The following is a 15,526-nucleotide window of genomic DNA, read 5'->3' on the forward strand; positions in this document are numbered from 1 at the left end:
TCATGATGTACTTTGATAAATGCTAGTCAGCGAGAGAGATTTTTAAAATTCATTGGTGATGTGACATATTGTCATCTCAGTTTCCAAATCACAAGCTAATAAAATTGCTGCTTCTGGTTTTTTGTAGCTGTTAAGTCTTAGAGATGAGAGTGGAGGTCAACCTTCTGTGTTATCAGTAATGGAAGTGTCTGCAGAGGAATGGTGTTGGGGCAGATGCATGCATGCCAGCCTTCAATGGTTTCAGGTACAGTGGTCTGGAACTTGGTAAGCACCGTGGCTGCACTTCAGTGTCAGCCCTGTGATGTAAGAAAATTAGTGTTTCCACTATGGAAACACTAGTGAGACTTTTCCCAGTGAGCTCCTCCTGTAATGCTAGAGATTGCAGATGGGTGATGGGGACTCGGTTGTATCTCTGAAGGGTTGGCAGCCTGTTCTGACTCTCCTGCTACTTTAGGCTGCATTGTCAAGGTCAGGCTGTGGAAATACATTTTTTACCAGCCCGGCTGGGGTGGGATGATCCCAGGTTTGATCAGTCCTAGTCCTATCAATCCTATAAACTAGTGCATTTTATTACCTTGTATTGACTGGCTTTCAATTTAACCCCCAAAGAGGCATAGCAGAACTTCTACTAGTACATCCCAAGTGCTTATAAAATACATCCCCCTCTCTGCCTGCTGCTCAGCCAGTGTTTCAGAAAGGCTGTGTGGCAGTGCTGTGCACCCTCAGCCCTCACAGTGAGCTCCTCCCGTCCATTCTCCTTACAGCTCCCTCCTTGCCCTGCCCCTTCTCTCATCACTTGTGCCACCACAGCTCCTGAGACCATCCCGACACACACACATGCATCCTGGTGAGCAAAGTGCTGCCAGAAGGGTGGGTGGCACGTGGAGCTGCCGTTTAAGGGAGAGGAGTTGCCATCATGGTGGAGCAGACAGGAAAGCATGCCTTGGAACACAGCCCGCCTGCTGGGAGCCTGGAGCACAGCCCAGCTTTGTGCCAGGAGGGCAGTGCTGATGGCTGCCAAGTCGTTCTGTGCACCTGGCTTAAACTGCAATCACAGCTGCTCCTTTCTCCCTGGCCCCGGGGAAACCTCAGCCTTGGGGAGTCACTTTGGCCACTGTTGCAACCCCCAGTGAATAAACAAGGGGATAAGCCTGGTGAGGTGGAATATGTCTCGGACATGAGGCTGAAGGTGCAGAAGGACCTGGCGGAGAGCTTAGGGGGGTGTCCAGGTGGTCTCTGGGGCAAAGGGGTGCAAAGGGGCCCTGCAGTGCCCTGAGGCTGCTCTCAGGCTATGGGTGACTCTTGCTCCAGCTAGTTTGTTGGTCTGCAGTGTTCGATGGATTGATGATGTGACTTATCTGTCATTAAAAACAATTTGTTATTAACTGTGAGCCGATATGGAAAAGGAAAACTTTTATTTTGGAGGGTGGTGTGGAGGGCAGAGCTGAGGAGAGCGATAAAACATGTCCAAGTGAGAAATGCAGAAGTGAGGCTGACCGTACCTTCAGCCTCTTTAGAAAGCGCCCAAGATGTGTTTCCTCTTTCTCTGGAAAATGCAATTTCAGTTCTGTGACCTGTCTTGTAGTGTGTGCAAGGGCCGCTGTATGCAGCTGTCAAGCCCAAGAAGATTTTGTGACTATGTCAGACAAGCAATGGAGCAAAAATAAGAATTCTGATAGAAATGTCAGTGAACAGTCATATGGCTCCAGACATGAGCTGTGTGGATTGCTCGCATCATGGAATCATAAAAGCACAGAATAATTTGGGTTGGCAGTGACCCTGAAGATCAGCTAGTTCTTACCTACCTGCCACCTTCTTCTAGAGCAGGTTGTTAATAACATGTGACTTCCTGGGGCCCTTCATGCTTCCTCCAGCTGAATTTTGCAACTTGCATTTGCTTTTCATGTCGGATGCTACAGATACATCTGACCTTTACAGAGTCACCTCTGTAGTCTACATTAAACCCTGTGTTGGGAAAACTTAAAACAGGCAAAAGAAAGCTCTGATATTTACTATCAGATAATTTTTTTCTCTTCCTCCTCCTGGTTTAAACTAGGTAGACCTTTGTTCTCAGTGATTTTGAATCCTTTGATGAAGGCACACACTTGTCACAGCAATGAGTAGCTGACCTCTGTGATTACTCAGTGCTGGGTAGGTGAGACCAAATTTTAAAAAGAGCAAGTTGATTAGCTCTTGATAAGATCAGGCGCTTAACAAGTAACAAGTAACAAGAACTGTCCTTCTGTGACTGGCTTTCAGAGTGGAAATCTGAATGAGACTTGAAGCATTGTATTGACCCTCTGAATAATACATTTGAAACATCGTTTTCTTATGGCTTCTTGGATTTTCACTTTAAAATTGCTTACAATAAGATCATTTATTTTGGGATACGTAACTTGCTTTGAATATTTATAATTTTCTGATTATATCGCATTAATTACTAAAAAACCACCAAATGCCTGACTTTCTTTGGGACTGACTTCCCAAATATTGTTGGTAAGACTGGTAGGACTGTGCATTAAAAAATGATGACAATTTTGTCTCCAAAAGAGACACAGTAAAATAAGGCATGGTTATTTTTAAAGATGTATAATAATTTTCAAATATAGTTTGGATCAATTTGCCATTTCTTCCTCTATTACTGGTGCCTGCTTTTATTTGCTGCAAGTTTTAGGCATCTTCTATAATTTATTCTGCAATTTGGACTATTTTTGTCAGTAAAAATATTTAGAATTTGTATTTCTGTATCTTTACGTATTGCTAACTTGTTCAGTAATTAATATTTTATGCTGCCCATTGAACTGGTTTTATAAGAGATGATATACAGTATTATATTGTACATAGTGCCAAAATAAACCAAATATCAGCTTTTAGCAAGGTGGCTGCCATCAGCCACAGGCAGGTTTTTTATTATGTCTATGGGCCACAGTTATAAAGCAGTCAGATCCAAACTGTCAGCAATCACCATGCTTCTAGAACAGTGGGTTTTGGAGTGACCTGCTTTCACTGAATTGCATCTCATGTCACAGAAACTTTTTGCATTTAGAGTCGGGGAAACCTGTTTCTAAGCAATTCACAGATATCTCCTTCCAGTACAAGATTTCTAGCAATGTTTTTGAGACCTGTTTCAAGGATCAAGCTGAAGAATATAAACTGCGGTTTGAGATTCCTTCTGTTTACGTCTTTTGCAAAGTCCTGGGATGCTGGCAGCAGTGTTGAGGCGAGGTTTGGTGTGTCCTTTCCCACCTAGCCCAGTGCCATGGGCTGTGCAGAGGGACAGGAGTGCCCAGCCCCTGCCTCTGCAGGGCAGGAGCTCCTCCACCAGCGCTGCCTTCTGAGCTGGGTGTGCTCTTGGATGGAGCAGCACTCCTTGGTGTGCTTTTCTAAGACATTGCATGTTCAGGGATAGCAGAAAGGCTTACTTGATTGGTTAATAAACTTAAATAGTAGAAAGTAATAAACTAATTGAAGGTCTAATATTCCAGACTAAGATAAGATTTCCATCAATTCTTGGTTCCCTGTGTCCCAGGAGTCAAGATGAGCTTTTTTCACAAGGAGAGTTTTAGTTTTAGTATTTCCTACATTTTATTGTCATTTGGCATAAGTGTTGGTATTTGTTGTGTTGTGTGGTCTGCTCTGGATCAGAAGCACCACATTGGAAAGCCCAATAAAGTCAAAGAGTTTTTGTTTTTTTGGCTAAACTTCTGTTCAAAATAGTGGAAACAGTTTTATGAGCCTTTGATCCAAGACCCTAATCCAGAAAATCACTTAAGCATACCTACTTAGGTTTTAAGTACAGTTGATTAACTGTGAAAGAAAGTGCTACAGCACTCTGTGGAGTGAAGATTGAATTAGTGTATTTTTGAAAAGCTAGCACACTACTTTTGTTTTGATGGCAAAAAACCCTAAGATATCTCTTCAGAATGGCTGACAAGTTTTAAGAAGTTCTGTTATCCTTCTCTGACTTGGGTCCACATTTATCCTGCAAGCACAGGTGACTTCTGTTAGTGTTTGTACGGTATTTGTGAACACCTAGGAATATGTTTCCAGTGGATGAGTTTAAATTGGTTATGAGGAAAAAAATCACAGAAATTCTGCTGTGACCTGAAATTACATACTATCTTTAAAAGGGGAAAATATAAAAGCTTCTCAGTGCTACTGAATCAGCAGTCTGCCTGCAAAGGCAGTTTGAGATTAGCTGATAGCTGTTTTATGATTGGCCATGGTGGACTGGTGAACAGTGGAAGCTTTTAAATGAAATTATTTGAATATCTTTCACATTTTTCACAATATCTTTCAAATCTTAGTGACTGTTAGTGAGAAAATTTTCTAATGAATTCTATTGCTTATAGTTGTGTATTTCCATAGATATGCAGAATCTTGAACACTGGGGCAAAGAAGTACGTAAGAAAGACTGTAAAAGCAAAAGCTGCCAATTAGATGCACCACTGTGTTGTAGTGATGGAGATCAGAGGAACCATAGCCTGTCTGTATTACAGAGCCAGGTGGTTGTCCTGTGACAGGGTAGCCTGAACACCAGGAAACTCCAGAAGACCTGAGAGGCTGTGGAAAACCTCTCATGAGTTCATATTTTACTGCATGTGACCCTGGAGTTTTGCAATGTTTTTCTGCCCTACGTGGATCCAGAGTGGTGCTCTTTGTTTAGCAATCAGTTGTTACATTACTTTGTACCATAAGCATGCATGGAGTGGGTGCTGAACCACAAAGTTCCTGCTCTGAAAAGCTTGTGTGAGACAGCCTGTTAAGTTGGAAATCTCTTTAATGCTGGCAGTAATTTAACCAGTTGGTAATGAAGCCATGCAGAGTTTTCAGGGGTAAGGAAGGGTTCAAGATATACCAGCGTGCTTAAGCCCCAAGCTCTTGTGAAATAGTCTTGAGTACTAGCTTACAGGAACTCTGGCTGCGTTTCAGGTATCTAATGTTACTGCAAGTGACTTGCTACATGGGAAGTTAATTTGCAAAGGGTTTAAGACATTTTAGGACACTCTGCTTGTACCACCTGCAGTTAGGGGAAGTGGATTCTTGCACCACCTGTAATTAGGGGAAGTTCTTTCCCTCCTCTGATGTATTTGAATAAAGGTTTGTCACAGACTGCACCATGCTGACTTCTCACAGACACCTGAAAATAGTACCTCCCTCCTTCACAGACACTAAAAGTTAGTTTGGATCTTTCAGATATTTCTAATTATTATATTTTTATTTCTGATTATTAGCTAAGTTCTTTGCAGGTATGCTTGCGTACTGAGGCAATTCTATTAGCCCCATGATCATCTGTTGCTTTCTTAAAGAGTGTTTGCTTTCATCTAATAATTCTGAGGGCAAGAAAAGGCTGTATAAAAGTTGTATATGATGCATTTTTTTTAAAGTTCTTTTTTTTTTTTTTTTCTGATATTTTGACAAATCTGTCCAACAATGCAGGAGTAGAAATACTGGCACTGGTAGTTAAGATCTTTTAGAAAACCGCAGCTCTTTGGAAGTGACATTGTGTACTGGTTTCACTAAACAGAGAGTGTATGAAGAGCTGACGTATGGTGCTAGACATAACTTTTCAGCTCTTGAAGTACTGTTTTGGCTAAGGCACTGTGTTTCTCTGTTATCAGTACAAATTTGTTGCAGTTTCAGTAAGCTACTTACAACTTGATTGTTCTGCCTGGTTTCCAGCACAACGGTATTTTGCCTAAATGAACTAACCTGTTATGTAAACTGGCTAGTCATTGTGTGATTTCTAATTATCTGCACCTGTCTGGAGCTACAATGTGTCATTAAAAGCAATTGCTGCTGTTTTGTCCAAAAATTGATTGTGTTTCAATAATGGATGACATTATTCTGCACAGAGATGTGTGCCTTCTAATTTTCTTTTGCAGGGAACTGAACAATGTCCAGAGCAGCCTGGCGTTTCATTAGAAAAGATATGTATCTCTGCCTTTCACCCTAAAGCAGGCATATGTACAGCTAAGGAAACTAAAAGATTGCTGTTTCATATTGACAGTGTAACCTAGTTTAAATAGACACTGAACAGTGTTTATTGTCTGGGCTTGAAGGAGCTGAATGTTTCCTGGTGCTCTTGGCTTAGTAAAGCCAATTTCAGAGCAGGGAGAGCATACATGAACCCCCTGCTTGGCAGTGTTTATTTGTCACAGTGCAGCTACAGGCTTTGGCTTCAGGTGGCCTTTGCAGGGATGGTGGTGGAGGATGGCCTGAGGCAGAAGGAAGCAGAAGCAAAAATGGAAGCCTTCATGTGTTTTTGCTGGATGGGGGGTGGTGAAATCAGTGAGGGCATGGCAGGGCGGCGTTTCCCTTCCCTGGAGGCTGGTGAGCCCAGCGCTGTGCACCTGCCCAGACACCCCAGTGCGATGGTGGCACACTCACTCTCCTTGCTGATAGCACCCCTGCCCTTTGAAGGACCTCTGTGCCAGGCTGGGTTTTTAGGTTTTGTCTGCTCTCACTGCTCAACAGAAAGAATTTTAAAGAAATGAGTGGTGCATATGTTTCCTTATATATTACACTGATCTCTTTCTTTACTTCTGGAGACCTTAATTTTTGAACATTTTGACCTGACAATGTCCCTTTAATACCACATTATGCAAGGATCTCAGACATTAAAGATATTGGAAAAGTGATTAAAAGCAATTTTCTAAAAACTACTCATGTGCCTTAAATTTCAGAGCCAAACTCTTGCCACTCCATTGACTAAATCAGTCTAGAAATCTCCAAAGCCTCTTCTGTGGTAGGGAATTATAAGCAGCAAGCTTAATCCTCAGACTGGTGAGAAAAGAGAAGCCAAAAGTCCCAAACACAGGTTTCAGGACTTCCTTAGAGGAAAAAGTAGGAGGAAAGCTACAATAGAATTGGCTTCAGGTCTTTGGTATATCAGAGCAGAAATTTGCCAGTCAGAAGGAGTGTGTAGTTGTATTTTTGTCTCCTCCTTTAGGATTTGGTGGTGAAAAGGATATGTGTCAATGATGGCTGAGATGTATGTACCTCATTGTAGTGACAGGGAATATTTTCATTTGCTGTTGAAATTTAATTAAATTATGACATTTTGGAAAATTATTCAGAGTTTTATGAAAGGAGATGCTACAGAAGTCTTATACAAAACTAGGAATCAAGAGCTAGACTACAAAAGTCTGCAGTTCAGAAGTCTCCTCTTTCCATTTTTATTTGCCCAGGCCTGAAGTCATGGATGAATGTAAAAAAGCATGAAGTTTCAAACCCCTTTTCCTAATGATATAATCAGTCTACAAGCCTAAAGATTAAGAAATAAATGTTCAGGTTCTGCTGTAAATTGTACATACTATGTGAAGATTTCACCTATAAAAATTAAGAATAATTACTTAAGTCCCAGAGGTTTCAAAGCTCTGCATCCAGCAGTTACTGCTCCTTTCAAGGAATTTGATCCTGATAAACCTGAAAAGAAAGGTTCAAAAATTTACAGGGAGAGTCTTTGAAGAACCTGTGTGCTATAGTGGCTGTTCAGTGGCTGAGCTGTGACAGGCATCACTGACACAGCTCTCCAGGAGGCAGGGCAGAAAGCCCACCTGTCTTCCACCCTGAGTGCTGGGCCCCTGCTTTTGCATTTCACTCTAGACCTATTAATCTGTGAAGAATAATAAAAGAAGGACTCAACCATCTCCTTCAGGTTAGAATAAGAATCTTGCCTTTTTTGACACAGCTTTAGCAAGATTGCAGTTTACTAGTCTGCTGGCAGAAGAAGAATGCAATACTTACAGCAATTTTAATTAATCCTTGCCACTTTCTCTATTGTATATATGTTTGACAGAACATCTAAATAATTCTCATGGTGGTAATAAATTTAAATATTGATCTTCTTGGGGAATTCTGTAAAGCTTGGAGTTGAAGGGTTAGGACTGTTCAGAGCTGTAGCTTCAGCATGTAGCCTTACACACAAGATAATGGGAATAGTTCTGAGTTATCTATATACAGATGTATTGTCATTACAGTGCAATTTTTGGCATCATGTTCCCAAGTTCAGGAATGCATTTATATTTGAAATGTCTTTTTAGCCCCCCAAATCTTGGATCGAAGAAGTCTTCAGTAAAAGAGAATGTTCCCACATTATTCCCAGCTCAAAAGAACCACACAGGTAAAGCAAGCAAATTCTCTTTTTTTCTGTTACATTTAAAAATAATCAAAGTAATTTTTATGGGCATTGTGTTTGGTTTGGACAGTGTTTTTTAGTGTCTCAGCCAATGATTGCTGGTCTGTGGGTTTTCATGGATCCCATCCCCAGTCTGTTTTATATGAAACTGTTTATTTGAATTAGAAATTGGTAGCAATTGACCTTACTGTGCTTCTTAGATTTGTTGCTGTCAGTGTGATAATAAAAACAAGTACTGTATCCAATTAAGAGACTGAGTTACGTGGAGTTACTGCTGCACCATTTTCCCCTTCCTTAAAATAATTACTGCTGCTGATCACAGTGTTCTGATACAGAAATTACTGATCATACTGGTGTAGAGTATGAAAAGAGTAAGGAAGATATCAAATCCTCAACCTATGCTTTAGGAAGCAAACATAACTTGGCATTCCATATTATCCATCAGGTGAATGGTGTGGCCTAGATAAATTGGAGATCACGCTTGAGAATGTAAACTTGTAATTTTGATCATTTGGTTTTGAACATATGGACAGTGTAGCAGATGTAAGATAGATAACTCATCTATGAAATGAAGATCTGACATACAGTCTGAGTTGTGCAATGCCAAAGAAATCACTGAAGTTATCCACTGCATTTTCCAGGGGTTAGTGGTGGAGATGACAGCCTGTTTTGTTGCTGATGAGAATTCTTTCACTGTTGAATTGATATACTAAGAATAATTTTAAAGCTGTCTTATTCTACACTAGCATTTATTAATCATCCACTTTTCATCACAGATGTCCTACAGGATGCCAGGTGTGCCAGAATTTAATCAGGTAAGAGTGCATAAATATATATGTACTATTTTTATAGTGACCTAATAATAGGCAATCCTAGTCATGGAAGCAATGACAAGAGAAATACCCTTCTTGTTTTATGGTCAGAGCAGCATTTCTAGGGATGTGCTGGAGAATGCTTGGCATAAATATAAGTAGAATAAATGGTATGATAACCTTGGATTTATTTGCAATAGAAAATTCGACCCACATACCTTGTGTGCATGATTTTGTTTTAATGTCCTCCTGAGGAATGGAAGGCAGAAGTGTGTCTTTAAATGAGAGTCAATTCCAGCTGTATCCCAGATTATATGAAGGACAGGGAGTCTATAGCAATAGAGAAGTGAGACTTATGGAAAGAATAAAGAAAATTAAGGGAGAAGAAAAAGGGTAGAAGAAATATCCCAATAATAGGATTTTTGAAAATGTTTCATCTTCTCTGCAGTGAGGATTGAGTGAGGAGTTCTCTGGAGTGAGGATTAAGGATTTGCTTTTGGGAAGGCAAACAACAAAATATTCATTACTTTGGTGCTTTTAAATTGTGTTATTTTCAGGGAAATTGTATCTTGTGACCTGTATTAAATAGTTGTTTTCAATCCAATATTTGTCATTCAAATGTTATTACCAAACACATTTTGGTACTGTGTATTTATGATAATACATTATCAGTTATTGGAACAAAAATTTCAACTGGCACTTGTTTTGTGTTAAAGGCATCGGATAGCTGAGGCAACAACTGGTGACCAGCAAGCTGGTGTCAAGTAGTCTGACAATCTGTGTTAACACGATTATCTGCCTTTTCATTACGCTTCACATTTCATTTCGCTTCTGAGATTTACAGGAGTCATGTTTTACAAAGAGTAAATAAATTACTCCTGAAATCAGATCACTGTAAAGGGCTGATATGCAGAGTGGTGCTGGCATTGTAAGGCAACTGATTTGTGTTTCTGTTCAGAAAGTGTGAGCTCCTTCTAAGAGGATGGTCTCATGTATATCTTGCTTTAGAGCAGAAGAATAGATATTCAAAGATTTTTTCTGGTCTTTCTGAGAGAAGAAATGTAGGGGGTGTTTTAATGCTTCCTGCTAACCTCCAGATACTCTGTGCTGTGAATTGCAACCAAAGTTACATTGTTCTTCAAAATACAGTTGTTTAATTTCATCTCAGTCAAGACTACAGCAGTTCTGTTGTTCTCCCCCTCTCCCCCCTCAGACAATGTTGTTAATCAGCCTGGGAAGATCAGTAGGACAAAAATTAACGTACAGAAGTGGAAAACCAAAAGATGAGCTTTCACTAAATCAGCCTCCTAGTCAAACATAGTTTAGCTGCATAAATGCGAATACAACTCTTGGAGAGGGAGGAAGAGGAACAGGAAATGTGCACTCCATTGGATGGATTTTTTTCTTTCGCCTTTCTCTGTCAAGACATCCTGTAACTTTGTGTGTCTTTTATCTTGTAGTTGTTTCTTTCAGTTTTTGCTGAGCATTACCATGCTGTTTAGTTTAATATAAATCGAGTTTGTTGGTCTATGTTTGCAGATTGTGTGTAGGTGTCTAATGTGCATTTCAGTCAGCCCTTATCTAGCAAGTACATTTCCCAAATATCAACAGTTCTTTTCTTCTTGAGTATCTCAAAATGTACAGAGAGCTTTGTTCTAGGAGAATTTTTCTATTTCTAATAGGGAGAAATAATTTCCATATAATTGTTATGACTAGTTATATTGTATTTATTAGATCAGCAATGAAACAGGTTTTGGGCCTCCTGGATTCTGTAGTTTTCCACAACAGTCAAAAAAATCATGTGGATATACTTGATGCCTACAATAATTTGACCTAATATTGTAGGCAAATAAAATCCCCTAATGATTTATTTTGTAGAGAACTTCCAAGATTTGCAAGCAGTTTGTGAATGGAAAGAGTTTGTGAATTGGGTTATGCAACTAATTTTTTGATTCTAAGTAGAATTACTCCATTTAGAAGTTGCTAATCAAATTTGCTTACCAGCACCTTTGTCCATGCTTCGCTGGTGAGCTGAAATTGGTCTCTATTTACTCTTCTGTGCAGTACTTACAAAAACATCCCAGACAGCAGTTAGAATGGACTCTCTATATGAGTATTCTTATATGAGAATACTCTCTCTATGAGTATTCAGAAGTGAGGTGTCAATTTCCTGCATCCTTACACATCTGAGATGTTCTTGCAACTTGTCTATATATCTCACCTTTAAGGTGAAAGTTTTAGACACAGCTTCTAAACTGCTGCCTGGGTATTGCAGTCTGACTCCTGCAGTTACTTTTACTTCAGTGCCAACCCTTTGGGTTTTCCACTGTTGCTCAAAGGGTGACTTTTCTAGTAGCCTGCTTTTATGTTACTGATGATGTCCCCACCTTCTCCAGTAGATTGGTGAGATTTTGAGGCAAGAAAGGCAAAGTCATTGCACAGATGCTTTCCACATATCCATAGGATCACAGAGTAACTCAGGGTGTCAGAGACATGGTCTCCAGTGTGCTCTGCCAGGGGGGTCAGATGAGGATGCTTCACTCAGTTGTGTGAAACCCCCAAGGATGGAGATGACCCACCCTCCCCAGGTCCTGACTCCACTTCTGGGTTGTCCTTCTGGAAGAAAGGCTGCTTCTTATTTCCAGCCTCAGACTCCATGGTTTAGCTGTGCTGCTGCCTCTCACCCCTCTGCCATGCCTCACTGAGGAGCCTATCAACATCTTTCTGCATCCTGTCCCATCAGTGCTGCGTGTGTTGTTGGAGCCCCTGAAGCCATGTCTCATTCCAGCAGAAAACCATCAAGGGCTCCAGCCTCACCACCTGTGCCCAGCGTGGTCAGTCTGCCCCTGATGCCTCTCCAGTTTGCTGGTGTCTCTCCTGTGCTGTGGACTGAAGCTGGAGGCACCAAGCTGACAGGGCCTCGGTGACAAGCACAGAGCAGAGGGGACACACCCCAAGCACCTGTGAGCACCTATGTGGGTGCTCACACCACCCCAAACACCTGTGGCCCTCATTGCTGCCCAGGCACCTGGATGACCCTGGCTCAGCCCACTAACACCCAGGACCATGTCCCAGAGCTGCCATGCCCCTAGGGCTGCACATTCCCTCCATCCCCTTTTCCAGGCGGCAAGTGGACAGGCTGAACAGGAGAGGCCCTGTACAGACGCCGAGGAACCCTTCCTGATACTGGCCCACACCCAGCCAGGTCCTCACCCGCCAGCCTGGCATCCCTCCCACACTGTAATGTCACAGCCCACATACAGAAGCCTGGCTACAGCAAAGGTAGGTGCTCTCTCTCATCGCCACGATTATGTTGCAGAAAGTGGTGAGGTGGGTGAGGCATGACTGACCCTCGGTTAAGCCTTGCTTACTGCTTCCTGTCACTGTCTCCTCCTTCCTGTGGCCAGATGTGGGCTCCAGGAGGCCTCACTCCTTGATTTTACTTCAGATTTATGGCCAGATGGCTGGCCTGCAGTTCCATAGGGTGGCTTCTGCCTGTTTTTGAAGGCATGCATGACATTTGCCTTTCTCCAGTTATTGGGGACACCCTGATCTTCACAGCCTTGGAATCTGGCAGTACAAGGGCATCAGCCTCCTCCCTCAGCACCCTGGGGTGCAGCCTGACATGTGTGTGAAACAAGTGCTCCTGTGTTAAGCATCATCTCAGCTTGCTATTGCCACTCCAGCTTGAGCCCTGTGTCCCAGAGTGTAGGAGACTTCCTTCTCGAGTTTGCTTTGGCAGAGCATTGAATAAAACAAACCTAATTTGCCTGGATTGGAAAAAGTGGGGTGCAGACCTAATTTCGTGGCTTCTGGGTATCAAGAAATACCTTACTAAAGCAGCTCACCTCTTGCATTTCCTTCCAGTTGTTTTGGGGTTTGGTTTTGGTTGGTTTGTTAGTTGGTTGGTTTTAAAAATCTGCTTCTTTGTCACCAGTTAGTTCTCACTCATCTCCACTGAATACTCTCTCTTTTAGAATGCACATCTCCAGAGTCTTGCAGATGTTTACACCTAACCTGCCCCTAAATGGACAAGTAGTACAGCTGAGGCCTGAGGCAGTTGCATCTGGGTTGTTGAAGGATGTTTGGTTTCTTACAAGAGGAAAAGTGAAGAATTTATCTCCATTTCCTAGGGTATATTAACTTCTGAAATGTCTAAAGGAGACCTGGACTGTCAGCTGTCACTATAAATTACACTGAAGTTAATCCTGTAGAAGAGACTGAAGCCTGTTGAAGCCTGTGTGAGAGTAATGACTGAATTTGGAATCTGGGTTATGATTCCAGATGCAAAGTTTTAATGCTAGCTGAGTTTCTGGTCTCTTTCTCTCCTGTTTCTGACTAGGACAGGGTTAATTACTTGCAGAAGCCAGCCAGGGGCCTGGCTAGGGTCCAGGGGTTGTTCTCTGTCATGTCAGGTCATTGCCAAGGCTTGTGGGGAAGGGATTCTCTTCTGGGGAGCAGGGTCCCTTCTGGATCAAGGTAGTGCTGTCTTGTCAGGGGTTTTCCATGTGAATTGTTCCTATTTTGTGCCCCTTGTCATCAGTTTGTTGTTGCTGTTGATTTCCTTATCTGGCTGCTGTTTCCAGCAAACTGTTCTTATCTCAACCCATGATCTTTACCCTTTGTGCCTTCCGAAGCCCCAGCAGGGGCAAGGGCAGGGGGAGGAGGAGGAGTGAGAGAATGGTGCACGGTTTGACATGTTTCAGTGGGAACACCAAACTGGGGAATTACAGAATCACTAGGTTGGAAGAGACCTTTAAGATCATTGAGTCCAACCCATGCCCTAACACCGCCTTAACAAAACCATAGCATCAACTGCCACATCCAGTCTTTTTTTAAACACATCCAGGGATGGTGACTCCACCACTTCCCCATGCAGATGATCCCAGTACTTTATCACTCTATCAGTAAAACACTTTTTTCCCAATATCCAACCTAAACTTCCCTTGGTGCAGCTTAAGACTGTGTCCTGTTAAGACTGTGAATGTTCTGTCAGTTGCTGTCTGGAGAAAGAGACCAACCCCCACTTGACTGCAGCCACCTTTCAGGAAGGTGCAGAGAGTGATAAGGTCACCTCTGAGTCTCCTTTTCTCCAGGCTAAACGCCACCAGCTCCCTCAGTTATTCCTCATGGGCCTTTGTTCCAAACACCTCACCAGCCTTGTTGCCCTCCTCTGGATGCGTTCAAGTGTCTCAATGTCTTCCTAAATCATGGAATACCATTCCTAAAACATGGGAGCCTTATTTGGCACCTAATGTGCAGGTGGAAGAGCTGAGATAACAAAGCCGCTTGGAAACAAGTTTGATCTCGGTATTTCACAGTAGGCATGAAGCCATGTGTCACAACGTTACTAGGTCTGTTCATGTGGCTGTGGTACCCAACGCTGTGTATGTTGCCACATGAGCTCCTTCCAGTGATCTTTCCCTAAGTAGGGTAAAGGTTGCTCTGCTGTGTGATATCACTTATGGCATCATAGCATCAAGGGCAATGAAGGTCATTTGTGATATGTGTTCAGTGTTGCTCTCCTAACCTGATCTTGGTGCTACCTTTAATGGGAATCCATTAATAATTGTATCAAGTCCATGGGGAAAATAGCAGAGGATGATTTTCTCCAGCTTTTCATCCCCTTTTCCTCCTTCAGGCCTGTTATGACAGCTTTGGAGGTTTTTTTTTTTTTTTGGATGTTGAAGAAACCATTCTGGTTGCTAAGTCTGTCAGGTTCCCCAACATGGCCCACAGCATGGTTAGAGTCAAGAAAGAGATTTCTGGGAGGGTTGTTCAGAGTTCTGCCCCAAGGATGGACAATCATGAGTGGCATTCAATGTGTAAGGACATGGGCCAGTATTTGGAAGACTTCTCCAGTGAATTGGAAGTTCACCCCTAATCCACTACAGGACCCTGTTGAAATGATAAAATATATCATGGAAAAATGCTGTGCCAGTTCCAGAGGGGTGCAAAGTTATGCAACATGCTGGGCTCTGACTGCTCTTTATTGAACACTGCTCAATACTAGAATGTGCCCTCAGGAGGAGGACAAGGAAAGCAAAGCAAGAAGCACTGTTGCCACTCAACTGCACCTGAACCAGAGGAACAGCCAGTGCCGGTAGTGGTTGCTCCTACAAATGAAGAAGTCCAAGACCAAATCAGTTCACTTAGTTAGTTGAAGAGAAAGTAGGGCCTTCATGACAGGAGGAAGAGGGAGAGCCAGATCCCCTGTTCCCTATCCCTGGGTGAGCTGTGAGATATGTGAAAAGATTTCAGCTGCCAGTCAGGTGACCTGGCGGCTCTGATGCTCAGGTGTTGTGGCCCATGATATGAAACTAGGTGGTAATGAGGCTGAGGAGCTGGGATCCCTGTCCCAGGATCTGGCACTGACGAGGGCATTGGGAAGAGGGCAGAAGCTCTCAGCCCTTGGAGGTGACTCCTGTCAAGCGTGAGAGAAAGGTTCTCTCTCAGGGATGATCTAGTAGTGCACCCAGGCAGGTGGGGCACCATGGAGAAAGGTATCCAGAACCTGGGAGAATGAGTGTTCTGGAGGTAGTCTCTAGGGATTCAAATAAGGTGCAGTCCCCTG

General features: G+C 42.5%; 1 protein-coding gene across 1 annotated transcript in view; it reads left to right on the forward strand.

Annotated features, from left to right (window-relative positions):
- The first annotated feature begins 916 nt into the window (after nt 1-916).
- TRPM6 (transient receptor potential cation channel subfamily M member 6) overlaps nt 917-15,526 on the forward strand; it is an 83,356-nt gene continuing 68,746 nt past the window's right edge. Inside the window, exons 1-3 of the mRNA XM_054283234.1 lie at nt 917-1,189; nt 8,046-8,125; nt 8,917-8,955. Coding sequence (XP_054139209.1) covers nt 917-1,189; nt 8,046-8,125; nt 8,917-8,955 — 392 coding nt within the window. The remainder of the gene's footprint in view (nt 1,190-8,045; nt 8,126-8,916; nt 8,956-15,526) is intronic.

This window comes from Melozone crissalis, unplaced genomic scaffold (assembly GCF_028551555.1).
Source record: "Melozone crissalis strain CALT ecotype California unplaced genomic scaffold, PUWL_Pcris_2 ptg000036l_1, whole genome shotgun sequence".
NCBI classification, from domain to species: Eukaryota; Metazoa; Chordata; class Aves; order Passeriformes; family Passerellidae; genus Melozone; species Melozone crissalis.